The sequence below is a fragment of the Triturus cristatus genome, chromosome 2_1 (genome assembly GCF_964204655.1).
Source record: "Triturus cristatus chromosome 2_1, aTriCri1.1, whole genome shotgun sequence".
NCBI lineage: Eukaryota > Metazoa > Chordata > Amphibia > Caudata > Salamandridae > Triturus > Triturus cristatus.
Genome location: NC_140581.1, coordinates 276010898 through 276038517, shown reverse-complemented (window position 1 = coordinate 276038517; position 27620 = coordinate 276010898). Strand labels below are relative to the sequence as shown.

The 27620-nt window shown below is 49.2% G+C and overlaps 1 protein-coding gene across 3 annotated transcripts in view; it reads left to right on the top strand.

Moving 5' to 3' along the window:
• Nucleotides 1–27620, top strand: part of CPLANE1 (ciliogenesis and planar polarity effector complex subunit 1) — a 2680747-nt gene that overhangs the window by 2406318 nt on the left and 246809 nt on the right. For 2 of the 3 annotated variants that reach the window (XM_085631092.1, XM_085631094.1), the window contains exon 51: nt 5634–5777. The exons of the other annotated variant lie outside the window; for it this stretch is intronic. In XM_085631092.1, coding sequence (XP_085487218.1) covers nt 5634–5777 — 144 coding nt within the window. The remainder of the gene's footprint in view (nt 1–5633; nt 5778–27620) is intronic. 3 annotated transcript variants of the gene reach the window in all.

The window sequence follows — 27620 nt, the reverse complement described above, 5'->3', positions numbered from 1 at the left end:
CTGCACGTCGATAAGTGGCATTGGTCGACACTGTTCATCATTGGCGTCGAGGTTGCCGGAATGACATCACGGTATCTACTTAGACGCCGCCCTCGCGCACTGACGTCAGTTATTTCTTTTTCCGTGCCAGCCAGCGCAGATCCGGAGTGAGCAGTACCTCCAGTCACCTTTTTGACTGACTTTTTGACGACTTTTGTCGACACCGTTTTTAAGTTTTCGACTCCTTGTGCACATCAGGGATGCCTGGTTTCAAGGCTTGTGGCTCCTGTAGCCGGTTGATGTTGGTGATGGATCCGCACCGCGTGCACCTGTTTTGCCTGGAGTGCGACCACGATCCCAAGTCATGCTCCGACTGCCGCACCATAAATCTGAAGTCTTTGAGGGAGCGGTCGCGAAAGCTTTTCGAGGACCGGCAGTCTGCTCCACGCCGTACGAGGTCCATGTCGCTTGGGAGATCAAGCGACCGGTCACGGAGCCACCAAAACCAGTCTTCTTCAAAGTCTTCGCTCTCCTCAGGTAAGTCGAAGCACAAGAAGAAGTCGAAGAAGCATTGTCACTCTTCGACTTCTTCCTGTTGGTCGGCCGACGCGACGAGGGATGCGGGTTGTGCCCGTCCCGTAGCCTGAAGAGTCGACTCCGTGTTTCCCTCCCTTCCCGGGACCCGAAGCGACCCCTTCCCAGCTTCGCACCTTTCTACGAAGCGTTGCATGCCATCTTTGGGTAGTCCAACTCTGCCGGCACGCCTCCGGGCCCCACGGACTCGGCTGGGGGCTCAGGGCCTTCGACGCCGGCGGCTACGGCACCGCAGGGTCCCCTTGGATCGGTGCTGGTCGACCTGATTACACCTCCCCCGGCGCCGAATCCACCGGCACCACATCCGCAGTCTACGCCGGTTGTGTCCCCAGCCGGACCCGGTGCCGATGGGTACCTTTGTGCCCCTGTTCTACCCTGATGCTCAAATCAGGCCAGATTGGCAACCAGAGGAGGGTCAGGAGGACTGGGAGGGATCTGGAGACCCTCTTACTTACCAGTTGGAGTATGAACCGGACTGGAGAGAGGAACTGGGGGAAGCCAATGGTCTAGATACGTCCCCAGACCGTGGCATGTTGTCTCCTCCTACCGTGGCTAAGGAGGAGGGAGCTTCTCACGCAGTGGTGTTGCGTAGGGTGGCTGAGGCTCTCAACCTCGAGCTTCCTACGGTGGCAGTTAGAACTAACCTCCTGTCAGAGGTGCTTCAGCCGGCAGCGAGCTCTTCGGAGCCCCTGCTGCCGTTCAGTGAAGTCCTTACCGACATCTTTTTGGTCACCTGGTCCAGGCCCAACACAGGGGCTCTTGTGGATAGGATGATTGCCCAACGCCACCGCCCGGCTCCGGGCGACCCCACTTTCCTCTCCCAACACTCCGCCCCTGAGAGCTTGGTCGTCCAAACCTCCACATCCAAAGGCGCATTCCCAAACGCACCACCTGATAGGGAATCCAAAAAGCTGGACCATCTTGGGAAGAATATGTTTTCTTCCACTAGCTTGGGACTGCGGTCGGTAAACACCGCATGTCTATTGGGCCGTAATACCCACTCTGTGTGGGATACGGTGGCGCAGGTGCTGACTCAGTGCCCGGAGGAGGCCCGGTCAGTGCTCTCCCGTACAGTTGCCGAGGGGAGAGACGCAGCAAAGTTTACCATACGCTGTGGACTGGACACCGCCGACTGGCTAGGTAGGACCTTTGACGCTACGCCTGGCTGAGGGCGACTGGCTTTTCTGGGGATGTCCAAGCTACCCTTATGGATATGCCCTTTGATAGTCGTCGCCTGTTTGACGACAAGGCAGACAGCGCACGAGAACGCTTTAAGGACTCATGGGCGATGGCCAAGTCCTTGGGCCTCTCCTCCACTCGCCCTGCGCAGTCTGCTTTTCGCCCCTTTAATGGCTACAGAAGGTGTGACCCACCACTTTCCACCCAGGACCACAGGCCAGCGCAAGCTGCTCAGCCCCTGCATGGCCGGGGACGTGGGAACCACTGTCATGGGTCTGGGGGCCAGTGAACGGGCCAGTCCACCACGCCCCCTCTGCAGCAGCCTCCAAACCTTCTAGTCCGACCTTCCAGGGCCACCATTCGCCAGTGGGTGGCAGGATTCGCCATCACCTCCCCCACTGGCCCATCATCATGTCGGACAGGTGGGTTTTGCAGATAGTCTGAAGGAGCTACTCCCTCCCCTTCAAGACTTCCCAGCGGAGTCCGGGTTCCACATCTACCTTCTGGAGCTTCGGGCGATTCGTCGTGCCCTCAAAGCATTCCTTCCCTCTGTCCGGGAAAGAGTAGTGCAGGTGTTCACAGACAACACCACCTCCATGTGGTACTGCAACAAGCAAGGCAGGGTGGGGTCGTTGACCCTATGTCAGGAGCCCCTCCGCCTCTGGACATGGCTGGAACATCAGGCCATATCCCTGGTGGTTCAACACCTCGCAGGTTCGCTGAACGCCAGGGCGGACGAACTCAGCTGCAGGTGCTTGATGGATCACGAATGGCATCTTTAGTCGGTGATGGTGCAAGGTCTCTTGCAACGGTGGGGAGAGCCTTGGTTAGATCTGTTTTCCACCGAAGAGAACGCGCAATGTCAGCAATTGTGCGTGTTGGAATTTCCAAGGCGGCACTCGCACGGCGACGCTTTCCATCGCAAGTGGAGTTGTGGGCTTCTATATGCCTCTCCGCCTATACCACTTCTGCCCAGAGTGCTAAAGAAGATCAGGCGCGACCGGGCCCAAGTCATTCTGGTGGCTCTGATTTGGGCACAAAGAGTCTGGTATCCCGAGCTATTACACATGGCCATCGATCCTCCGATCCGACTGCCTGTTGGGGAGGATCTTCTTTCGCAGCAGTAGGGGACGGTCCTCCACCCAAACCTGTCCAGCCTCCACCTCCTTGCGTGAAGATTGAGCGGCAAAAGTGGACAGCTTTTGACCTTCCTCCCGAAGTCTTTGATGTTATCTTGGCAGCCAGGCGTCCCTCCTCTAAGTCGGTATACGCCTGCAGATGGAAAAAATTTGTGGCATGGTGCACAGCAAAGGCTGTGGATCCCCTTTCTGCCCCTCTTTCTGAGGTCCTCTCATTCCGCCTTTCTTTGGCCCAGCAGGGCTCTGCTCTGGGCACTCTTAAGGGCTACCTCACTGCCATTTCAGCCTTTCTTCGGCTTCCTGATCAGCCTTCTCTTTGTTGGCTTCGTGGGTGCCAAGAAAGGTTGGGCCGTGCACAAATGGACCATTTCACGATGGGTCAGTTTGTGCGTCAAAGCTTGTTATTCCTTGGGAAAGAAGGAGCCTCCAGTGGGGTTACGCACCCATTCCACCAGGGCGACAGCAGCTACCATGACTTTGGAACGTGGAGTCCCCCTTAATGACATCTGTCAGGCAGCTAGGTGGGAATCGCTGCACACGTTCAGAAAACACTACTACCTGGACAGCCAAGTCCGGAAAGACAGCTTCTTTGGCCGTTCTGTTCTCCAGGACTTTCTGGTGTGAACTTGGTTCGCAGACCCATCTCTGGGGTTGGTATTGCTGGGGTATCTATTCTAAGGTAAGGAATCTATAACTAATTGTCTATTTCAGATGAACAAGTTAATTACCTTCGGTAACAATATATCTGTAAGAGACATAGATTAGTTATAGATTCCTTACTGCTCCACCCATCCTCCCCGTTCTGCAAACTGACTTCTAGGGTTAAGGACTAGTTTTGTGCATCAGTGGTCAGTGTCTTGCATTGCTCTGCGCTTCTGGTATGACAAGTCGTGTACAGAACTGACATCAGCGCGAGAGGGCGGCATCTAAGTAGCTATCGCGACATCATCCCGGCAACCACTATGCCAACGACAAACACTGAGCCAACCGACGCCTCCTTTCGACGTGCAGGGGTACTGCTGATGAAAAACTTTCGGATGCAGTCTTGACGCCTGGGGGTAATTCTAAGGTAAGGAATCTATAACTAAATCTATGTCTCTTACAGATATATTGTTACCGAAGGTAAGTAATTTGTTCAATAAGGTTAGCATGTGTCACAATTCAGTCAGTAAAAGACCAATGTGGAAGCACTAGCTCCTTCATACCATAGACAGAAAAGGGTTTTTTGTCTTTCCAGAAACATGATCTTAAAATATAGTTTCCCTGAAAATGTTTGTTCTGTTGTCAAGCTGTTCAACAATGACAAAAACATTGTTTTAACACTTTGAAAGGTGTATCAATGACACATTGCATAATTTTGCTAAAAAATGCGTCCAGTCAAATTCAATGGCACTAAAACTAATGGTTTTTAAAATGTGAATGCAAATTTAAAATCTATGACATTATGTACCCTGTATTATAATGCAACCTGGGTACATGTATAAGAATTAGCAGTCATTTAGGATTTGGCTGCATCACACGTGTGAGGAGCAGTAGAGGGGCAGATGAAGAAAGAGGCACAGAGAGAAAGAAAAATTAACTTTATTACAGCTATCCGCTTTTTGTAGAAGTTCGTTTCGTTCTATTAAATAGATGTTATTTTGATTTATGATCAGCACACCATTTCTGTATATTGGCTGTCTGTAGGAGCAACTAAAAAAGGAATAGAATATAGGCATGCCATGACTTTATACAATGGTCAGAATTCTGGCTTCAAATACCAGCTTTGAAATTCTAAATCTTGATGTTTGGCAAAAAAGACTTATGCCCAGTCGTACAATAGATGGTACTTTATTATAGATGTATTTCACAGCAAATATATACACTGGTTATTTCCTGCAATGGATGCAATAAATGCTGTAACATTGTTCTAAAATTTAATTTGCATCCATTAGGCTTTGAGCTAATGAATAATACTGAACACATTCCTGAAATGAGAACGTTATAGTTGTTATAGTTATTTTGTTGCACTTGTCAGTGTACTTAGGTTTTCTGATACTTGCTGAAAATACTTTAAAAAAATGATGGAATAATATATCAACATATTTTTTATTGAGGTGGTGGAGCCATATAGCATCCAAGAAGACATGCCTTTAGGATTCTCTGGCAGGGCTCACTTACCAAGGCATGCATGGGACGTCGTAGACGGTTCTGATAGAACTTTGGAACTTCAGGGTGCAGGGTCAGATTCTGCTAGCAGAGACAGTGGGGTGGGCAGGGGTCAACAGACTGTGTGCTCTCCTGAGCCGGACTCGGTGGTGTGTTTCATTATGGTGGCCAGGCCAGAAAGAATTAGGGATGCAGCTCTAAAATGTGTGGGTTAGTTAACACAGCCAACCGGCGGGACAAGTGGAACAAGATGGCCTCCAATTGGTGACCACATGCGAAAGTTTGCGAGATATTTCCCCCCGAGCACACAAACAGCGTCCCTGAACAGGAAAAACGCATTGTGAACAGACAGAACAAGCAATTCCGCGTGCTCACGGAATTCTGCGTAGCTCGCGTAGATTTTTTACATCTTCGCGGAACTTTGCGGAACGCGACTACGCAAATTCTGCCCAGGCCTACTCAAAATATGATGGTTTACCAGTGAGCAATTATTCACTGGACCGTAATTGCAATGTCATTTAATTGTATTTTTTGTTGCACTACCAAATAAAACAGATTTAAACTTAACATATTTGTATTGCTATCTTCCCTAAGAAATCTCTTTGCCGCGGGATCGAATGTCTCAAATCACACGCAGAGGAATTCTAGTTAATCAGAACACAAAAAAACGACATGCTCACAGCGAAAGAAGGGAGAAACCAGGCTTCGATTCAAAAAGACCTGTCTCAGCCAATCCAGGTATAGCATCATCACCGTTTATTTGTTTAAAGCATTACTTCTCTATGTCAAAATAATTTTTATTAAGCATCAAAGAAAGTCACAGTGACAGCATGAGTACAGTAGGGCGAGCAGGCCCCGGGGTTGCAAAACATTCAGCTATTTGGATCTCAGTTTCAACCAGCCCTAAGGTCATACCAGTCAAAGTACAAGATGCTAGATTTGAAACAACAAACCCCTGAGGAAGGTCTTCAGACAAGAACCTAGCCTCCAATCAACTCTCCCCCCGCCCCCGAAGCCCACCCCCCTCCCCGTCCTGGTGGTGATGGTGGTGCATAGTGAAATAATGTTAAGCAGAAGTGATGCCGTAGGTCAGAGTAACCGAAGCGAGGCTCCCTCTAATCAAGTAGCAGGGGTTACCCCTACTACAGGCCAGTTTTGGGTAGATTAGATTTGGAAGAGGTGCATAGCCCTCACGGAAGTCAGACAAACTGCAGAGGGCAAGCCTCGGGATAAGTAGGTGACTAGTGGGCCCCATTTATGTTCTAGAGCCTTGTAATTATCCCTAAAGATGTCTACCAGACGCTCCATGGAGAGGATTCTCCACAAGCAGGCATGCCACATCAATGTTGCCGGTGTGGCTTTCTTTTTCCATGCAGCCTCTATTGTGAGTTTCGCCGCCCCTAGACACGTCCACATGATCACCTTGTCGACTTTCGTTTGGTGCTCCAATGCTGGGTCCCTCATACCCAGAAGAGTTCCCTCTATGGTAGTTGGGATGGGATAACCCAGCATATCTTTGAGGCGTGAGAGGATTTCTTCCCAGAAAGGGCGAATACCTGGGCAGTCCCACCAATTGGGGCGAAAATCTCCCTGAAGACCACATCCCCGCCAGAAGAGATCAGAGGTGTCAGGGAAGATTAGTCGGAGTTTAGTAGGATAGAGATACCAGTCGAGCAGCGTCTTGTAGTGGGCTTCCCTTAGGGCCACCGATTTATTGTGCTTAGTGATATCGTCCCAAATGTGTTTCCACTCCTCCTTGGTGACGTCCTGACCCAAGACCCGCTCCCAGAAGGACATGTAGCATGCCCGGGGTGCATGCAATGTAGTCAGTAGCATGTCGTAGAGTGAGGAGATGGCGCCTCTCATGGTGCCTGCCTTGTGGATCGCCAGCCTCTACATGGCCGTTAGCTCTCTAGTGGCCACCTCTCTGACGTGTGGGAGTGTAACCCAGTGTTTAAGCTGGAGGTAATGATAGTGTTCGCTGTGGGGGATCATACATTTTCTTTTACAACTGTCAAATGTTAGAACATCGTAGTTATGAAACAGATCTGAAAGTTTTAGGCATCCCCCTCCCTCCAGCAGTCGAAGGGCCCTTCACGTAAGGTTGGTGGAAAAGCCGGGTTAAAATGGAATAGAGTGAAAGGGGAGGGGAATGAGTTCCAACCCTCTCTCCCAGTGACCTGGTCCCAGATTGTCAGAGTGGTGCGGGTGGGGGTTCTTTTTGGGTTTCCATAGGACATCCCAGATAAATCTTCCCACAATCGAGCTGTCCATGTGTAGCCAATGCTTGTCGGATTCCCGCACGGACCATTCCGTCACCACTCTTAACTGTGCGGCCTGATAATATAGTGCGAAGTCTGGTAGGGCCAATCCCCCCCTGCTCCTTGGACGTCTCAGTACATAAAAAGGAATGCGAGCCCTACCTCCTTGCCAAATGAATTTGGTGACTAGTGAGCGCAGGTGTGGCAATAGTTCTCGGTCAAGTTGAATGGGCAGGGCTTGAAAAAGATATAAAAATGTTGGTAAGACTGACATTTTAGCAGCGTTAATCCGTCCTAGCCAGGAGATGTAGAGGGGAGTCCATCTCTTGAAGTCTTGTTGTAGTTGTGTTACCAAATATGGGTAGTTGGCCTTGTAGAGGCCCCCATTATTGGCCGTAAGATGGACCCCCAAATAAAGTAGAAAGTGTTTGGCCGATTGTAAAGTCGTCTGGCTCCTCAGTCTAGTTGCATCAGTAGCAGAAAGCATGAGATTAAGTATAGATGATTTGGACACATTTTCCCTAAATCCCGCCACCTGTTCAAAATTTTTCAGTTCTCCCTGCACCTCCTGGAGTGAGGAGGCCGGTTCCGTAAGTGTGAGCAAGATGTTATCGGCAAAGAAAGATGCCTTGTGATCTATACTACTGAAGCGGATACCTCAAATCTCTTCGTTTGACTGGAATTTTGCTGCAAGGGGGTCGATACTGAGGGCAAATAAAAGGGGGGAGAGCGGGCATCCCTGCCGGGTGCCCCTGCTTAGAACAAAGGGGAGTGATGGATAGCCGTTGACTATAACCCGGGAGTTTGGGAGGTGGTAGTTGGCCTTGATCATATTAAGGAATACGTCTCCAAAGCTGAATTTATGCATTGCTAGGAAGAGGAATGACCAGTCCACCCTGTTGAAGGCCTTTTCCGCGTCTAGGCCCAGCAGGATTGCTGAAAAGTTAAATATAAACACCTTCTCAATCAGATGAATGGTGCGTCCGATATTATTGTGTGTTTGTCTTCCTTTTATAAAACTGGATTGGTCAGGGTGGACAGATTGGGCATCAGGTTCTCCAATCTAGCTGCTAAGATCGCGGAATAGAGCCTCGCATCAAGATTGAGAAGAGCTATGGATCTATACGAGCCACAAAGTTGGGAGTCCTTCCTGGGTTTGGGAATTACAGATATCACTGCCTCAGCCATAGAGGCAGATACCCGGGTGTCTTTCGCTATTGCCTGGAATAATGCGGTGAGGTGTGGGATGAGCTCAGAGGCATAGCATTTAAAAAATTGTGCTGTGAGGCCATCTGGCCCAGGGGCTTTGTGCAACTTAAGTCTTGAGGTAGCTTTTCTCACCTCATCCAAAGTGATAGGGGAATCCAGGGATTCGGCGGTCGCAGGGAAAACATGGGGGAGCGTCACGGAATCAAGGTATTGTTGTTGTACGCACGTATCGGGGTGGTAACTTGGTAAAGCTTCCCGTAAAAGTCGCCAAAAATGTTAGCTTTAGGGGTATCAGTGTGGGAGAGTTGGCCCCGCTGATCTAGGATGCCCCCAATGAATTCACGTTCCCTTTTCACCCTGAGCTGACGTGCCAAATGAGGACCCACCTTATCGCTTGGGCAAAGGATGTTTGTCACAGCTTCAGAAGGGTGTACTCCGCTCGGTTAGTGTATATGGAGCGTAGTTTCCCCCGAATCGTTGTGAGTTGTCGCTGCAGCGCCCAAGTGGGTGTGGCTTTGTGTGCCTGTTCAACTACCTCTAGCTCCTGTTCAAGAGCGACGCGTTCCTTCGCCCTTTGTTTATTTAGTGTTGCGTTGAGTTGGGTGCATTTCCCCCGCAGCATCGCATTGAAGGCGTCCCAATTACTCTGCGGGGATTTGTCTTCCGGATTGTTGAGTGTAAAGAATTCAGTGATGGAAGCCCTTAGTTGGTCCTGCAAGACCTTGTCCTATGTGAGCGCCGTCGGGAAGTACCACCTTGGTGTTCCAGATTTAGGTCCACTCCAGGTCAGACTAATGGTGATCAGGCTGTGATCTGAGACTGAGATCGGCTATATCTGCGCCGCCTGTAGCGGCCCTATCAAGGCCTGGCTGATGAATATATAGTCAATCCTGGAGTGTCTGATGAACGTGAGAATAGTATGTTTAGTCTTTGGTGGTAGTGTGGAGTGACCGCCAAGCGTCGCATAGGTCTAGTGTGAGCATTTTCTGTTTAACCCCTTTGGAGAAGGTACTAGTTGACGCCCGGTTTGATTGTGAGCTGTCCAACGTCTCGTGCCAAGTCAAATTAAAGTCACCCAGTAGTATCACGGGACCCTCCGCAAATCGAGTGCATTAGAAATGAATGTGAACTGGCCCGAGTTGGGAGCATACAGGGAAATAAATGTGCAGAGTGTGCCTCTTAGCCTCCCCTTGACCATTATTAGCCTCCCTTCCTGGTCTGACTTAGTGGCTTCAGGTTGAAACTTAAATGTGCTATGAAATAGTAACGCCACTCCAGTATGTTTAGTATTAGCAGAGGACTTGTATATTAAGGGGTACGCTTTATGTCGGAGCCTAGTGTCCTCAGATTTTTTGAGGTGGGTCTCCTGGAGGGCCACCACGTCAAACCTGTGGTCTGTGAGATACTTCCATATTTTCTGACGCTTCTGGGGGGGGGGAGTTCAGCCCCTTAACGTTCCAGGATGCTACTGAAACCATCGAAGTGGTTGACCCTTCCCTCTCCCCATGTGGACCATGTCCCTCCTATGTGTGCATTTTTGGCCGACCCAAGTAAGGTGAGACCTCCCTCAAAGGTACACAGCCCCTACCTAAGCCACGCTGCTGAACTTAAAAGAGACCGAAAGATCAAACATTAAAACCCATATATCACCACCAGGACCCCACCCCCCAACCAAAAAAAGTCCCCAACATCCCCCAAAACTGGGAGCCGTAAGACCAACGGGTCAGCGGCTCGAAATTCTTCCAAAAAAAAGAAGAATTGTGGGTAGCACGGACAAGGCCCATACAACCCCGGTTGCCAATCAATAAACCTCAGTGTCCACAGTAGTCAATCCCAATGCCATGTGTTCCAGCCCTGATAGCCTGTCGTGCCGGGGCCTCCGCTACGCGCCGCAGCATCGCTTCCTGGGAGAGTGTCCAAGTCAGGAATCCCGGTGGTTATGAAGAGCAGGTTTCTATGTAAGGACCATTTGTGGATCATCGTGATTTCATGACTGTGTGCCAGGGCCTGGAGCCCCTCCTGGGCATTTCCGCATCCGCCGAGGACCCTGCTGTGGTTTCAACTTCTGAAAGGGGGAGGCCTAGAATGCGAAGGCCATCAGAGAGATCTGTCACATGATGCGTCTTGTTTTGGTAATCGAACGTGAGACCAAAGGGAAATGTCCAGCGATAGCTGATATTTTCAGCTCGCAACTTGGAGGTGACCGGTCTCAGCGTTTGACGTTGTGTCAAGGTCGAGGGAGCTAGTCTTGATAGAGGGTACATTTGTAGTCCTGAAAGGACGTCTCCTTCCTTTGCCTTGCCGGAGTCAGGATGGCCTCCTTCGTTTTAAAAGAGTGTCTCGCTTCCTTTTGTGCTCTCCAGCCTGAAGGTTCCCCACGCGGTGGACCTGGTCCAGTTTAAGCTTCAGTTGCTGAGGGGCCAGGAGCTCTGCAAATAGGCCCGTCACGAACACCTCCAGGTCGGGCCCGTCTGCGCCCTGCTCCAAATCCCGAATCCGTATGCTCTCCTGTCGGGTTCTGTTTTCAAGATCTTCTGCTTTCAGTATGACCTGCTGGAGCTGGGCCTGGAGGGCTTGCTAGGAGTCTTGCATTTTGGCGGCGTGAGTCGTTAGGTCTTGTGTTTGTTCCTCCACCTCCAACACTCTGATGCCCACAGCGTCCACATCCTGGCGTAGGGTTGTCATTTTTCCGGTGAGATCAGCTTTCAGTTGGTCCATGAAGGACCATAAGACCTGTTTGATTTCTAGACATAGTTTGGCTTTGAAGTCCTGTTTTGCAGGTGGACGGTCTCCGATGCAGGGGTGTCCTTTTCCGATGCTGCAAAGTAACAGGAAACTTTGTTGGGGCTTTCTTAGGAGGCATAAGGGCAATGCCCAGCACGGCGTATGATCAGATGTCTCAGGATTGCTCTAGTGTGTAGGTGCCGGGAACCGGTTATTGACCGTGTGATCGCCCCACGTGTTGATGTCGGGCCTCTGCTGGGTGGTGGGGTCTGGTCGCCATATTGGAGTCAGGTAGTGAGAAGCATGATCTAGCAGGAAGGTAGTGGCCTCAAGGTGGTCTGGCCCCAAAGAAGCCAATTAATCTTCAGGTGGAGCTGCCTCACTGGGTACCGTCTATCCACTGGTCATGGCATAAGGCAGGAGGTAAACTCTGGTGTTTCCAGCTGCTAAGCCTCCATCTTAAAGTCAGGCACAATGCTCGCAGGCCGCCTCCCCCCAGTCCCTCCATGTGCAAAACCGATATTGGGGAAGAGACTGGCCCTCTTGAGGCGTTCGTTTCAAGCTGCCCACTCGCCGTCTGCCGTTACCACGTTCAGTTCATTGAGTGCTCCGCAGCTCCTCGATCCGCTGTGATTCAGCCGCAGGCATTCCAGACCTTGTCCACGAGTCTGCCGAGGTTGCGGGACGAGGTAGGGGATTTCAGCGCCCTCCCGCAGCTCCGCATCCGGGGTGAAGATCAATTCCGCCGACACCGTTCGCTCTCAGGTAGGAAGGCCTGTAGGGTGTCCGGTTCGCGCCGATACGCCATTTTGAAGATGGTCTCGGAGCTCCGGCGCGTCAGACTCGGGGGCATTTACCAGGTCACGGCCCTTCACGATCAGGCATTTTCAAGGTTCCTGATGAATCCCTGGACACTGCTGGATGCAGGCATGTAAAGTAGTGCTCACTACATGCTGTGGAATCACTATGTGGCAGTTGTCGGGGTCCGGAGCTGAAGCGGCTCACGTCCGCTCAGCCATCTTACTTGGCCACGCCCCGCATTACTTCTCTAAGGATATATTGAGAGAAGAAAATGGAAGAAAGAAGATGAGTTAGTAAAAGGAGAAGAGATAATAAAAAGAGAGAAGGAAAGAGTGGGAAGAGAATAGAAAAGATTATCAATAGGAAGAGGGCAAACACAAAAAGACGACTGGATAAAAATTAGATTTTGATTTTGATCAGGGTTAAACACATTTGTATTTCGTTTGTAATTTAAAGCCTGACCTTTGTCCCCATCAAATGCAATTGAAGTTTCTTATCAAATTTGTATATTTGACTGAATCCAATGAATATTTTATTATCCCCACTTTCAAGTTAAGGATGGAAACAGAATTTATTGCATTTATTTGGAAACGAATGCAGGAGAACAAAAACGTTTTCCAGAGTATAAATCACTCCAGGATTACATAGTAATTTAACTGCTTATCTATTTTGTTACATCTACACAACCTTACTAATACATCTGCATTGTAGGATCTTAATGTCGTTATAAGTGCTTGAATAATTTTCCGCTGGATGCATAGGCCTCAGGACATTATTTTGTATTGTTTTTCATTATTTCTTCCATGGAAATAACATTGCAGAATGTTTTTATCCATTAGCTCATATATAATGGAAGCCTATTAGAGGGGTTAGATTTCTCCTGAATGGCTGAAATATTGCTTCGGATTGTCTATTTTGAGTTGAATTGCAGTATGTGACATACAAAACCCAGTTAAAACATTGTGTAAATAAAAGGTTAAACAAAAGCTGTGTAATAGGCTTACATTAAAGATTTTAAAAATCCCTCTTCCCACAACACATTGTACATGCGATAGCCTCTTGGTTGTTTTTTCTAGTTCGTTAGGGAAGGATCTCGGAACTCTTGGAAATCTTGATTTTTCCCGCCAGCAATGGTTTTTTTATCTCCACAGCACTGCTGCGTACTGTTGAGCGCTACAGGGGAGTAGAGGGCTGCAGAAGTGGCGGGAAGACTGGTGCCTCTCTGTGGCCCTGAGCCTTGCTCTTTGTCTTATGGTCACACTTGTCCCCCCCTCCTCTTTATTGTCAACAATCGGCTTGCTGTTCGTCAGACATTCCAGCCTGCTACCCCAGATGGGAGGTGTAGGAAAGTAGAATCTTTCTAGCCTAGGTACCCCTACTTTGTGCCTGGTGTCAGTGTGTTTTGACTGAAGTACACTGGGATCCTGCTAATCAGACCCTAGTGTCTGTGCTTTCTCTCCTCAATTCATTGGTAGGTACTTTATATATCCCACAATTGGTATGCTGGTGTACCCATGTATATCCCTAATATATGGTACTAAGGCACCTAGGGCAGGGGTCTCCTTTGGGCTGCAGCATGTATTGTGCCACCCAGGGTAGCCCATTCAAACTGTGTCTGTAGGTTTGCATTGCAGCCTCCTTGAAATGGTGCATGCACCTTTGACTTCTGATATAGAGTTTTCCTTATATCTGTGTCTTTGTACTTAAAACCTAAAAGTCACCCCTAAGGTAGGCCCCACAGTCCTCAGCAGGGTGCATGGTTCTAAGTGTGAGGGTACCCATGCATGAACAGAGACACCCCTACAAACCCTGGAGCTCAGTCTCTGGTATTGTTAATGCAGGGAAGCCATTTGAAGGTATGTAGTGGACACTGGCCAAGTCAAGATGTCGAGCTACATAAAGGCTTCACCGAACCCCATTATTTTTGTTATTAAACATGTTGGAATCATGCCACTACATCGATTCCGAGACTAGCTGCATACTCCCTTGTACTGAGGGGCTCCTTAGAGGATCACCCCATGTCTACCCATGTAGCCTTGAAGGGTCTGCATGCAAGTCAGTGCTGCTGCCGACTCCAGACACTGGTCTCCTGCTGCTGAGCTTAACTCTGGCAGGGGAAGGCAGAACAAAGGAGTTCCTTTAGAGGAGATGTGTAACCACCTCTCCTTTAGAAATAGGTATCTTATGCTGGGATGTGGGTGCTTCTGAGCACCTCCAGACTGCTTTGAAGGGTGTATTTTGTGCCCCCTTGCATAAACCAGTTTGCCGCAGTCCAGGAGCTCTTGGCTCCCCCTCTAATGTGAAACTACAAAAAGGACAGGGGCTTGACCACCCCCCTGTCCAGCTCCTCCCCTGAGAGGTGCCCAGAGCTCGGCCAGGTGGCCACTTGATTCTGCCATATTCAATCTTAAATGGGCTGAGACCCCAAGGAGGATCTGACTGGTCAGTCCACCAGAGTAGCATCCCTGACCTTCCCCCATAGGTGGGTCACCGCAGAAGTAGTCCTACCCCCCTTTCTGAGTTATTTAAGGGCTCCCTTGTGGGTGGGTCCTTCGATTAGTCTGAACTTTGTCTTTAAACTGACTGGCTTCACCTGAAGATTTTCTAAAGACTCTTCTGCTGCTGGACACAGGACTAAACCAAGACAAAGACTGCTCCTACTTCAACTTTGTCTCAGTGCTTGTTCAAGTTCCGCAACCTCCGTGGCTGTGCATCCTCCAGAGTTCCCCCTTGACTCTGCATGCATAAAGATAACAAGAAGGAATTTCCCTTGAAGGGAAGTTGTCACTCCCCTTCATCCGCAAGCACCTCGATCGGCCGGCGTGTGGATCCTGCTGTTCCACAGACACACCAAGGCATTACAACATAGGTGGTGGTTTGGTGGCTTTCCAGAGGCCTAACCTGTCTTCCATGCAACTTGGGAGGCTGCAGTCCCTCTCCCGCCTACCAGAACCACATCCCTGTGCACCTCGTTTCTTAGCCATTGCCAAGACTTGTGGTCTCATTACCGAAGATCTTTGAGCTCCAAGAAGCTCGAGCTTCAAGCATCACACAGCTCCAAGAGTGACTCCCCAATGCATCTCCTGCGACATGGGTCTCCCGCATCTGTGCACTGCTGAGGCCTCCCTGCGACTCCCTGTGCCTGCTGCCAGAGGGTCCTCCTGGGGTCTCCATTGATTTCTGCTGGCTCTCCCACTTGCTTAGTGCCGGCCCCGACTTACCCCTGCTTGATGAGTCCCTCAGACCTTGCTGGTTCGCAACTAAGCATTTCATCGTGCAACACATCTGTTGTGTTTGCCAAGACTTGTTGTTGGTCCTGCCAGCCACTCACCTTCCTGCATCTTGTCAACCAACATGTGACAGCTCGTGGACGTCTCCTGTCCCTCTGCAACATTGCCTGGGCTCCACAGCTGCAGCTTCAAGACCTCCGTGCTACAGTAAAGGGCCTCCGACAAGGGCGGGCAGCGTGCTCCTGCTCCTCCTGGACACCTACGGGTGGTTTGCCCTCTGTCCCCACTTTTAGCAGGTACTCCTTGCCCAGAATTAATGTCTGGGTTCCACCGACCTGGTCTATGAGACTCTGTAGCAGCTGGACATCCAAGGCTCCCTGGAGTAGGTATCCTGGTTCTCGGAGTATCCATGGGTAGGGGTGACCTTCAACCTCCCTGGTTCCAACGGGTTTCCTCTGGGAAGGTTCCTGAAACAGTAAAACTCCAACTGCGACTTCCCCACGTTATCCTGTGGACACTGATCCAAGGTATCACCTATGCAAATGGGCGCCTAGCAACTGGACTCTGTGCACGGTACCTCACCAATAGGTGTACACCATATAGTGAGCCAGCCTCCTACAGGGGAACTGCGGCTGTCTAGAGCATGCGGGCAGGCATGTGGTGCAGGTGGTGGCGGCTCGGCAAGGGGAGAAGTGAGCCCTAGAAGCATGGCAGCTTTGATGCAGCTTACAGCCCTCGCTCTCACCAGCTTCTAAGGTCTCTGAGTGATGAATGTTAACTGCTCAGCAGTGCTGCTTGGCCCAGTTGGAAATTGGCCCTGAGGACAGAAATTGAATCCTAAATCCTGCATGCAGGCTTTGGAGCTATCAACAGGCCCACAGAGGATCAGCGTGGTATCTATTAAATCTACGCATCCACACAATTTACACCTCAAGGAGACACAGTGAGATGGCAAAGGAGGACAGCATCTTTCCCAAACAGTCTCCAACTGGAAAGTTTTAAATCTCAAAAGATCAATGTTATTTTCTCTTTAAATATTTTTATTATAATTTGAAGAAGTGCAAAATGGCAGTTCTGATTGATACCTCTAACAGTAGATTTTTCACCCATGCCAATATCTCCTACATGCCAGATAGGATGCAGAAGCTTTCATAGTCGTGCTACCCAGTGGCGGTTGGCAGCATAAAAATATGGTGAGGCACTACATACATTGAAAACACACATATATTAAAGCTTACATTTGAAACACAAAACAAACATTGAAGAAATTAAAAGAAAATGTACTTATCCTGAAGCTCGTTCTTGATGCTTTCCAGTCCCTGGCTCCAGACTTCTCTGAGCACAAAGTGACATCACAGAGCCAACTACCTTATCCAGTTCAGACGCTGGAGTGTCTGGATTGACTGGAGCAGTCTGCCTCAGCGCTCCTACCGCACTGGAGACCTGTCCCTGCTCTCAAACCCAGCTGTCTAAGCTAGCTGGGTTGGAGATGTCTAAATTGTGCATGTCTGGCTTGCCATAGTAAGATAGCAGGCCAAACCTACATGGGCACTTCAAACCGAAGTGGTCACTCCTCATTTCTGCCCATCAGCAGCAATGGTGCACTGGCCCCACCCCCACATTCCCTTCAGCAGAGAGTAAAAATTAAAATTGTAACAAAATCATTTATTACCATTTTATTTTTCACTCTTTCTGCAGCAGTGTGGGGGGGGTTACTCTCTTCCGCTCCTATGGAGGAACCGCTCCCACACACTGGTAGGTGGTGTTTTGCATCTCCTCATTGACCTCGTTCTGCCCTGGAAATGACAGAGTGGAGCCACATACAAGCATCACTGCTGCACTCCGTTAGTTCCTATATTCCCACAACTTTATACGCAGATTTGATGCTGCACTCCCTATCGGCGGTTGTCAAATTCTTTTGAGATTCTTTCCAGTGTTCAAGTAAATGATGTCCCATTGAAAACTGCAGGATTAAAACAGTGCCATGACTGTCGGAAAAAGATGTCAGTGACGGACCAGAATGAGGTCTGCCTCTAATGTTTTAGCTCAGTGCAATACTCGTATGAAGAGTGTTCCTTCTTGCTCCAGAAGGCAACCTGGGACCATAAAGCGAAGCTGTACTTTGCTGAACACTGAAATAAGTCGTGGACCTCACGTAAGTCCCACTTCTGACTAGGGCTGGGCGGTAAATTTGCGATATTTTGACATTTTCTTGTTCCCCGGAGACCGCGAAAATGTCAAAACTTTCGCAACCTGCCGCGAAACGGAAGTATTTTTCATGTTCGCGCTTTAAAAATGCATTCTCGCGCGCGCGAGCGTGACTTACCGGGTCCCTGCGTTCGCCGACGAGTTTTCCTATCCGTTCGCGCGCGCCACAAGATTTTGGATTGTTGGTAGCCGGTCGCGCTATCCCACGAGAGTTTGCGATCGCGAACACGTCATTGCGCTCGCGAACAGGAAATATGAATCGCGAGCAAGATGGCCGCGCCCATTAGTTTTAGATATATTTCCCCGCGAACACGCAAAAACACACCGCGGACGGGCGGGAAAAGCAATCTCCGCATCATCGCGAAAGTTTCACATGCTCGCGGAGATTTTGCGCAATTTCGCGATGATTCGCGAAAGTCAGTTTCGCAAATTCCGCCCAGTATTACTTCTGACCCAATTTGTGGGTGAGTAAAGTGGTCCAGTAAGTACAAGTACAAGAAAAATCATAAGAAGTCAAAGTGGAACTCTACCCCATCCCGCCACTGTCTGTCTAAAGAGAAGCCGGGAGGGTGTCAAGGTGCCAATCAATCTAGCTCCTGATCACGGAACCGATTCCTCATCTAGTACCGGTGTGCCCTGAATTTCCTGAGCCATTGGCGATGCTGCAACAGGGTGAGGACTTTAAGGAGGCCATGTTGCAAATTTTCAACACTTTACCTACTCTGTCTGGCGCCCGTATAGTCTCCAGGGATCCGCATAGGTCTCCAGTCAGGTTAGCACTGGCAGATCCATCCTCTGCACCATCTGTGCCCCTCATAACTGCCTCAGGATTCTGCACCAATCCCGGTACCGACTTCAGTTCCAGCTCCAAGATGTGCATTGGTCCCTTCTCCAGTAATCCTGGCTGCTTCCTCCAGAGGTTGAGCCTCTGTCAATTCTGGTGTGTAACCTTGAGCCAGTTCGCTTTGGCCCCAACCGAGGTGGCGCCTTAATTCCACTCCAGCACACTCGGTCCCAGTACGCTCTGGTTCTCTGACAACTCTTTCTCTGCCACAAGGCCCTCCTCAGAGCCTTCATAACCTTTTTGGTTTGAACTCAGATCAACTTGGTCATGGGAATGGTGATGATGATGATGATATAGACTTATCATCACACTTTAATGGCTTACGGGGGGCCAGAGGACTGAATACCTCTCTGGGCAAAGGATTGCTGTTGCCCGTTGGATTACGTACAGAAGAGTGAGCATCATTTGCTGTGGTGATTAGGTGGGCAGTTAAGGTCCTGGACCTAAAGGTACCTTCACTGGAAGTCAAGACGAATATCCTTACGGAGGTGATGCATCAGGGGCCAGCTTCATCTGAGCCCTTACATTCATTTAGTGAAGTCCTGCTGGGGACTTGAGCAAAGCCCTGTTCTTGCCCGCCAGTGAACAGGTAGGTAGCCAGGGGTCATATAGTGGCTTTTCTTAAATAGTACCCGACCCCTAACAGTTTACTGTCCAAGCTCCTACTGGCAATGTTAACCCTAATGCATTCCCTAAGACCTCTCTGGACAGATAGTCAAAGAGGACTGAGGCATTTGGAAAGCAGATGTTTTCTTCCACCAGCTTGGCACTGACATATTTGTCATTGCGATCTGCCAATTAGGCCGCCATACTCATGCATTTAGGACAGGGTTATTGAGATCTTACTGGCAGTCCTGGAGAGTTTCTGGACTTTGTTTGCTCAAACCATTAGAACGGTCAGGATGCAGCAAAGTATGTCATTAGGTTTAGCTTAGATATAACTGACTTTTTGGGGCATGCAGTGGGCACAAGTGTGGTGGTCCTCCGTCATGCATGGATGCGATCCACTATCTTTTCTGAGGATATACAGGCATCTCTAATGGATATGCCTTTTGTTGGGTCCCACCTCTTTGGCAAATAGAATGATTTCACCCTCAAGTGCATTAAATAAGGCAGGGGCACAACACATTCCTTCGGAATCTCTATCCCTGCCTGGCATTTTCTCAGCAGTTGCTGACCTTTTGAGGCTACAGCAGGGGGCTGGCGTATAGTTATTGCCAGGTCTCGCCACCACCTGAACAGTCACACCAGTTTTTTCAGAGAGGAGAATAGGGATCAGGCAGACATTGGAGATGCCACCAAGGATACCGTTCTACTCAGTCCTCCACCCCAGCGGCATCAGCCTCCAAGCTGCTTTAGTTTGCCTTTAGCGACACACAGCCTCCCTGTGGGAAACCGAATCACACATTTTCTTCCAGGGTGGCAGGCGATTGCATCCGACAGATGAGTCTTCCAGATTGTCCAGCAGGGCTATGCCCTGCCATTCCTTTCCGAATGATTTCACCTCCCTCCTACTTCAGAGCGGCTTTTGTGGAGCACCTGTCCATCTTGTTGCAAGAAGTGCATGCTCTGTTGGCCAAAGAGGCCATAAGAAAGTGCCACCTAGGAAGTAGTGACGGGCTGCTACTCCCACTATGTCCTTGCGCCAAATGGGGACAAAGATCTTCATCCTAATTTACATCTTCGCCCTCTAAATGCCTTCCTCCAAGAGGGCAAATTAAAAATGCCCTGCATTCTGTATACCCTGGATCTGGGTGAATGGGTGGTCGACTTGGATGTGTACTTTCGTGTGCCCATCCTCTAATTTCACTAATGTCATGTGCAGTTCAAGGTCAGCCAAAAGCATTTTGAGTTTGCCATGCTCCCCTTCACCTGTACGAGCGCCCTTTGGGTATTTACAAAAGTGAGTGCAGTGGTTGCTGCCTAGCTTTGTCGGTCAGGCATACTAATATTCCCCTACCTCGACCACAGGCTTGCCACAGTCAGTCATGCACCACCTTCAGACAACGGCAAACCTCCGGACATTTTTGAGGTGCTTGATCAATGAGACAAAGTCACACCTAACTACTTTGCAGAGGATTCCTTTAATAGGGGCAATTCGGGACTAGGTGCAGTTCAGAGTCTTTCCTCTGTTGCATCGAGTTCAGGACATTCTGTGGGAAAGTGTACCTTTTTGCATGGTTCCCCCCACTTTTCACCTGACACATGATGCACTTTGACTTGGTGTGCTCTGGGTCTCTGCCAATCAGGTTCCCAGGGCCTGTGTTCTTTCCCAAAGCTGTACCTTTTTACCCCCAATTGGCACCTCTTTGGCCACAGGTAAGCCCCTTGTAAAAGGTACTATGGGTACCAAGTGCGCTGTGACTTGGGAACGCCTCTAAGGGCTGCAGCATCTATTGTGCCACCCTTAGGGGCCCTGTACCTTAACACCCACACACTGCCATTGCAGGCTGCGTGTTTTGATGCAGAGAAGAGTGAAGAGTCGACATGGCACACATCCCTGTGTGCCATGCTTGCAATCCACTGCCTGTGGCCTAGGTAGACCACCCATTTTGCAGGGTGCACTAAACCCTGGTGAGGGTACAGTTGCACGAGCACTGTACCCCTACAGTGTCTAAGTCCATTCTTAGATATTGTAAGTGAAGTAAAGCCATAAAGAGTATATGGGCTGGGAGTTACTCATTACGAACTCCACAGCTCCATAATGGCTTCACTGAACACTGGGAAGTTTGGTAGCAAACATCTCAGCACATTAAACCCACACTAATGCTAGTGTGGAATTTAATGTAAAATAAACACAGAGGACATCTTAGAGAAGGACCCTGAAAAACAACCAGTCCTGGTGTGGTTGGTTGCTGAATGGCTGCCTGCCATTTGCCACCACCAGACAAGTTTCTGGACCCCTGGGTAGAGAGCCTCTGCTTTCTGGGTCCAGAAACAAAGCCCATCATGGGCAGAGCTGTCATGCCTCCTCCCCCAGTATGGGCTGGGTCCATGAAAGGGGAAGCTTCAAAGGCCTACCACCTTTGTAAGCTGTCCCTGCCTTTTGCTGCTCCCAGCACCTAGCTCCCACCAGTTCTGACCCCCACTTCGGCCGGGAGAATCGGCGGGAAAACGGAGTTTGGAGGAGAGGTATGCCCATTTTTGCCAACCCCACCCCTCAAGTGGGGGAGTCGAAGTGCGGCACACATCTCAGTCCCCTCCATCTTGAAGATGAGGGGAACCTGCCAATTAGGAAGAGGTTCATGCCCCCCTCCCACTGGAGGGTGAAATAATAGGGGGTGTACTCACCCCAAGGAAGGGACCCATTGGTCCTGACCTGCACACCCCTGTAAACACCCCTAAATTTAGTACGCCGATTCAAGGAAGAAAGAAGGACCATTGAGCTGTGCTGACCCAGGAAGAAGGGGACACCAGCTGCTTTGGCCCCAGCCCTACTAGCCTGTCCCGACTACGACCTGCCTACAGAGGAAACCCCAGCGTGTCCAGCAGTTCCTCAGACCCTGGAGGACTTGCCTTGCACTCACCTTACAGACTCTGTCTCCTGTGAGCACTGGATTCGCTCAAAGACTCCAAGACCAGAACCCTGTTGCAGGCGGCTCCGCGGATCTGCACCTGACGCCCACAGCCCGAGTTCCAGTGGCCCAACACCATGAGGAGGTCTCCCCAGCGATCCTGACCTGGTATCTGGTGACCCTGACCTCCCTCAAACTTTCAAGCCGACACCTTCAGCCTCAACCTGAAGGGTCCCCCCCCCCTGACTGCGACCAGAGCTGGTAAGATGACCCGATGCCAAGAGACACCCCTGCACTCAATGCCCCACGGCCTTTGGTGGCCCAACCAATGGTGTCAAGGCATCCCCCAGAAGCCCACCTTACTGCTCCAGCCGATAGTCGCCTTCAGGAAGCCTTCCTGCCCGAGCCTACAGCATCCTTTCCGAACCGAAGATCTTCATTGGAATCCACAGGGTCCCTGACGACTCCTTGGCTCTCTGCACCCAGCCGCCCCTGTGCTGCTGGTGGTGCTGCTTCTGTGTTGATTGTTGGTCTCTGCAGTGGTGATCTTAACCCCTGGAGCTTTGCTCCCACACCCGAGTGGCCTGCTCGTAAGAAGCCCCTTACCGAAGGCCCTCTTAGCCCTGTTGGGTAACATTTAGGGGTGGGCGAAATGTGCGTAGTCTCGCTACGCAAAGCTCAGCGAAACGGTAAAAAATCTCCACGAGCACGCAGAGTTCCGCGAACACGCGGAATTACTTGTTCGGCCCGTTCGTGATGCTTTTTTCCTGTTCGCGAACGCTGTTTTTGTGCTCGGGGGGAAATATCTCGCGAACACGCATTTTGAATGCGCGAACAAGCAAATAATTTCGCAAAGTTGCGGATCGCGGAATTTTTGGCAATTCTGCCTTCTCTGCAGACCACAAAATTACCCAAATTTCGCAAATTCCGCGAGCGGACCAGAATTTACCGCCCTGGCCTAGTAACATTGACCCTCTGTACCCGGCCACCCCAGTGCCGCTGGTGGTGCAATTTGAGTGCCTATCTGAACCTTGATACTAGCCCTAAAAAACTATTCTTGCAGGTAGTTTACTTACCTGCAAACCGATAACCTTCTTTTCCCCATAGGAACCAATTTTGTGATGTTTTGTTCCTAAAAATATTATCAAGCTGAACTTTAGTATGAAAGAAAAGCAACTAGATTGCAACCCTGAAAAAGTCTTACTTACCTTATATTGTAGGATCCACGGTGTGATATCTAGGCATATCACCCAGAGTAGTCAGTGTAATCCAATAGTAACGCAAGAGTAATCCAAAGTAATTATTGTGTAATTTAAACTGTTTCAAACGCATATACAAACCCGTAACGATTGCAAATCCATTCTCAATTGCATTACCATGTAACGTTTTACAATTGCAAGTACCTTTTACCTACCTGTGCCAAGTTCTGTTTGGTTCTAGAAATAAAACCTAAGTATACCTTTTTTATACTTACCCAAATGGTCTTGATTCTGTCTCTGAGTGTGTGTAATCAGTTCTTGATTGAGTGAATACAATAAATGCTTAACATACCCTCTTGACAGGCCTAACTGCTCGCCCACACTACCACAAAGAGAACTGTTAATAATCATCTAATTTTGCCTCTGCTATACCTCTGGGGACTCCCCGGACTCTGTGCATACTATACCTTACTTGGTATAGTATATAGGATTGTATGTCGGAATTACGCATGCGTTTAGAAGGCATGCCTTTTTAATGCCTTCGTTAGTGCAAACGCGCCATAACGACGTGTTTCTTTTGCACGCAAGTCGTTACAACGACTTGCCCTAGAGAGCCGCTGGACTTTAGATTATTATAATTTACTAATCCAACTCCAGTCTACGCATCAGTAGGGAAGGTGTTGGATTCTACATCCAACACCTCTGCACCAATGCGCCCCCCTAAAGCAAGTCGTTGTAATGACTTGCGTGCTAAACGAATGCGTGTTAATGACACGTTCATTCAATTGCCTGTGCTGTAAAGGCACTGTGTGTGATTCCGGCATTGTGCTAAAGGCTGTTACCCATTATATACAGAGCCAGCTCCCTTCACATTCTGGCTATGATCCCGATATATCAGCCTCAGTCCTGGATCTCGCTGAGAGCAGTATCTGAAAGAAACACATAGTGATAGATTCCTTACCTTAGAATTCCCCCCAGGCGTCAGACTGGATCAGGAAAGTTTTCGTCAGCAGTATCCCTGCTCGTCGGAAGGTGGCGTCGTGCGGCTCCACGTCCGTCGTTGGCTTCGTGGTCGCCGAGATGACGTCGCGGCAGCTACATAGACGACGCCCTCACGCGTTGACGTCAGTTCTTGCTTGGCAGTTCGGGCTGGACTGTTCCCATGAGGCACAGGGTCAAGACTTATTTGCATATACTCATGTCTGAACTGGGGTGGCAAAGTGAGCTAAAGAACGATGATGGATTCAACCCAGATCTGTGACTGTGGGTGAGTGTCTGAAAAGTTTCAGCGCTCTGTCATCATCTCCTTGTGTTAGCTTTGTTCACCCTACGTTGGCAGTGTATGCCCAGACATGGGTCCCTTGCTCACTTTACCACTGGATCCAAGCTAGCTTGGCTGATGAAGGGTGTTACCCAGAAACCGGTCCCAGGATGCTTGTTTCCGGTTCAGGGAAGACTTGGCTTGGCAGTTCGGGCTGGACTGTTCCCATGAGACACAGGGTCAAGACTGATTTGCGTATAGCTGGGTCTCAACTGAGGTGGCAAAGTGAGCTAAAGAATAATGATGGATTCATCCCAGATCTGTGACTGGGGGTGAGTGTCTGAAAAGTGTCAGCGCTCCATCCATCATCGTGTTTGCTTGTTACAGGTTTTCACCATCATTGACCAGCCTAGTCTTGAGGTCGGTCAGTGCCAGTTGCCTACTGGGCTGTTATATGCAAGCAGTCTCAGAAGAGTTTAGAGCTTGGTTTAGAGCATTTAAGATGGTCAGGTACCAAGTAAATATGTGATACTTGCTGGTCTGCACACTACCAATTGCTTGGGGTGAGCAATCAGCACTATTGTGGTGTTCCATCACAACACATGGCTTCTCTGGATATGGATATGTACAGGCATTCTTTATAGATTATGGATCCTGCCTGTTTGGTGAAAAAGCAGCCCATAGTGCTTCAAGGCAAGCCAGTATCAGTGTGCTCCTTGGACCTTTCAATCCCTGTCAGAAAGTTTCTTCATGGGTTTTGGTCCTTCCGAGGCTACTCCAGAGGTTTGGATGACCGTCAATGCAAGCCCCCCCATGCATGCTGAAGTCACCTTAGTCCTTTTGTTGTTGGGCATGGGGTTCAGTGAGACAACATGCAGATCACCAGGGGCACCAATCTTCCTATTCTGCATCCCCTACACCATCAGCCTCCAAGCCACTTTAGTTTGCCCTTAGCAGCACACAACCTTTTAGGAAGCAGATCCAACTTTTTCTCCCAGGGTGGCAATCCATAACATCCTGGAGAAGTTTCCTCCAGATCATTCAGCAGAGTTATGCCATTCCGTTTCTATCTGACCCCTTTACAGCCACAACAGAGGGGCTTTCAGAAGAGCACCTATCCATCTTACTGCAAGATGTATGAGCCCTACTGGCCAAAGGTGCCATCAAGAGGGTTCTGACCTTCAAAATGAGACGGGTTTTATGTTCCGCTATTTCCTCTTGCCAAGGAAGGATGGAGGCCTTGTCCTATTTTAGATCTTCGTTCTCTGAATGCCTTCCTACCAAAGGCTCACCCTTGGCCAAGTTCTGTCTGCCCTGGATCCAGGAGACTGGTAGCTTTTACCTGAAAGACTCTATCTTCCATGTGCCCGTCCTGCAGTCCCACAAACATTTCCTGCGGTTCAGGGTGAGCCGGGAGCAGTTTCAGTTTTCCGTGCTACCCTTTGGCTTTATCATTACCTCTCGGGTGTTCACAAAAGTGATGGCTGGGGATACCTGTTTTCCCCTACCTCGAAGTCTGGCTGTTGAAGGTGTGATCACCTTTGGAATTATGGTCCAGTTTCACAGTTTGCAGCCTACATATCCAACCTGCTTCATTTTGTCTCAGGGAAAGTTTTGTCTCAGGGAAAGTTCCCTATCCCTACCTCTGGGATTGGGTGGTATGTGATCTATGCCTTGGAACCAAATATTGGTCCCAGCTGCATGATGTTCTTGCATGTGGTAAGTCAAAGGGTAGCTCATGTCCACATTTTTGATGGCCTTGACCATGTTCCTGGATACACAGTTTTAGTGGTCTTATGGTACTACCTACTTATATCTTGCTACATGGGCAACCAATGATATATGTAACAAATCTAGTTTTAAAATTAATATGTTGCCTAACTTCATATGTTCTGCCTGCGTTGTAATAAAATGTTTTAGTCTTGTCTTTTCCCAAAATGCACATATTGCATTCTCTACATGTGTAGAATCCTTTAACAGGGCTAGGGAGCCAAGTAGAGGGTTTTTGTGTGACCTCATAGCTAGGACACAGCCAGTTCCTGATCCCCCTGCGGTATGTCACTCTTTGTTTGTTAGAAATAACATCCCTGAGCCCAGGTACGTCGATCAAGAGCTTCCAATGTCTTCTTAGAATGCCATACATGCTACTACTACGTATGTTGTACTGTGTGATGAAGGCTAGTCAACTGGGCCTATCTTTTGTCTGTTTCAATCCATTCTTCTTTAAATTGTCAATCCTAGTAGTCTGTGCTATTCTTTTCTCAGCCTTATCCAGCGTTTTTATTTCATACCCCCGATTCATGAATCAAAGTTTTGTATTTCTGATATTAGCTACAAAAGTAGCCTCAGTGCGAGAATTGCATCTTGCGCATACCGTTTCCCAATAGGGTATGTTATCAATAGCATGCTTGTGGTGTGCGCTGGAGGCATGGAGGATGCTGTTGAAAAGAAGACTGGGTCAGCATGCCTTGCCTGGCTGTTTTTCTTGTTGTATACCAAACCTTTGCACTTTGCTACCCCTGCAAGGGATTTCAGAGGCTAAACCTAATACAAAGATTTGAGAAAAAAAGTACCACTGTCTTTACAGCCAGGTCCGACTGGAAGGGTATTTCACCCGTTTGGTCCTGTAGGACATTTTGGTCTGAGCCCCCTCCACATAACTCACATCAGCTTTCTGCGATTCCTCTAGAACTTTGCTTCAACATCTCTGCTTTGCGCCACTGTGGATTATTGGTTTGTAAGATCAACGTAACATGCTTTACAAGAGTGTCATTCTGCTGGATATTTCTAACCAAAGATACCTTACTTTTAAAATTCCCTGTGGCACCAGACTGGATCCAGAAACTTTTCAAGCATCCGTCAGACTCCATGTCAACCCTGCATTGCCTCCAGAAGTGATGACATGGAGCATTATTTAGACACTGCTTTGTATTCTGATGTCAGTTCCTTTTTGGTCTGCACCTTTCTACATGGATTTGGAGGCCCCCGTCTGAACTTTGTCGGTTCTTGCTGACTTCCTAAGCACAGGTTTTTTGGGGACAGTATTCTAGGGATGTCTCCTCAAAGACCACACACTTCAAACCATGTCAAGCGTGCAGGAAGCAGATGCCAATTATTGTGCTGCATGATATCTGTCTTTGGTGTCTTGAGTCTAAGTATGATTAGAAGTCATACAACAAATGCACATTGAAGCACCCGAAGGCCAGCAGGGAGGTGGAGGCGAAGTTGTGTGTCGCTAGGCACAACAAACAGTCCCACTCCAATTTACAGGCCTGTTACCGCTCCAAATACTGGTCCTGGTCGCGGTTTCTGTCCTCGGGTGAATCTAA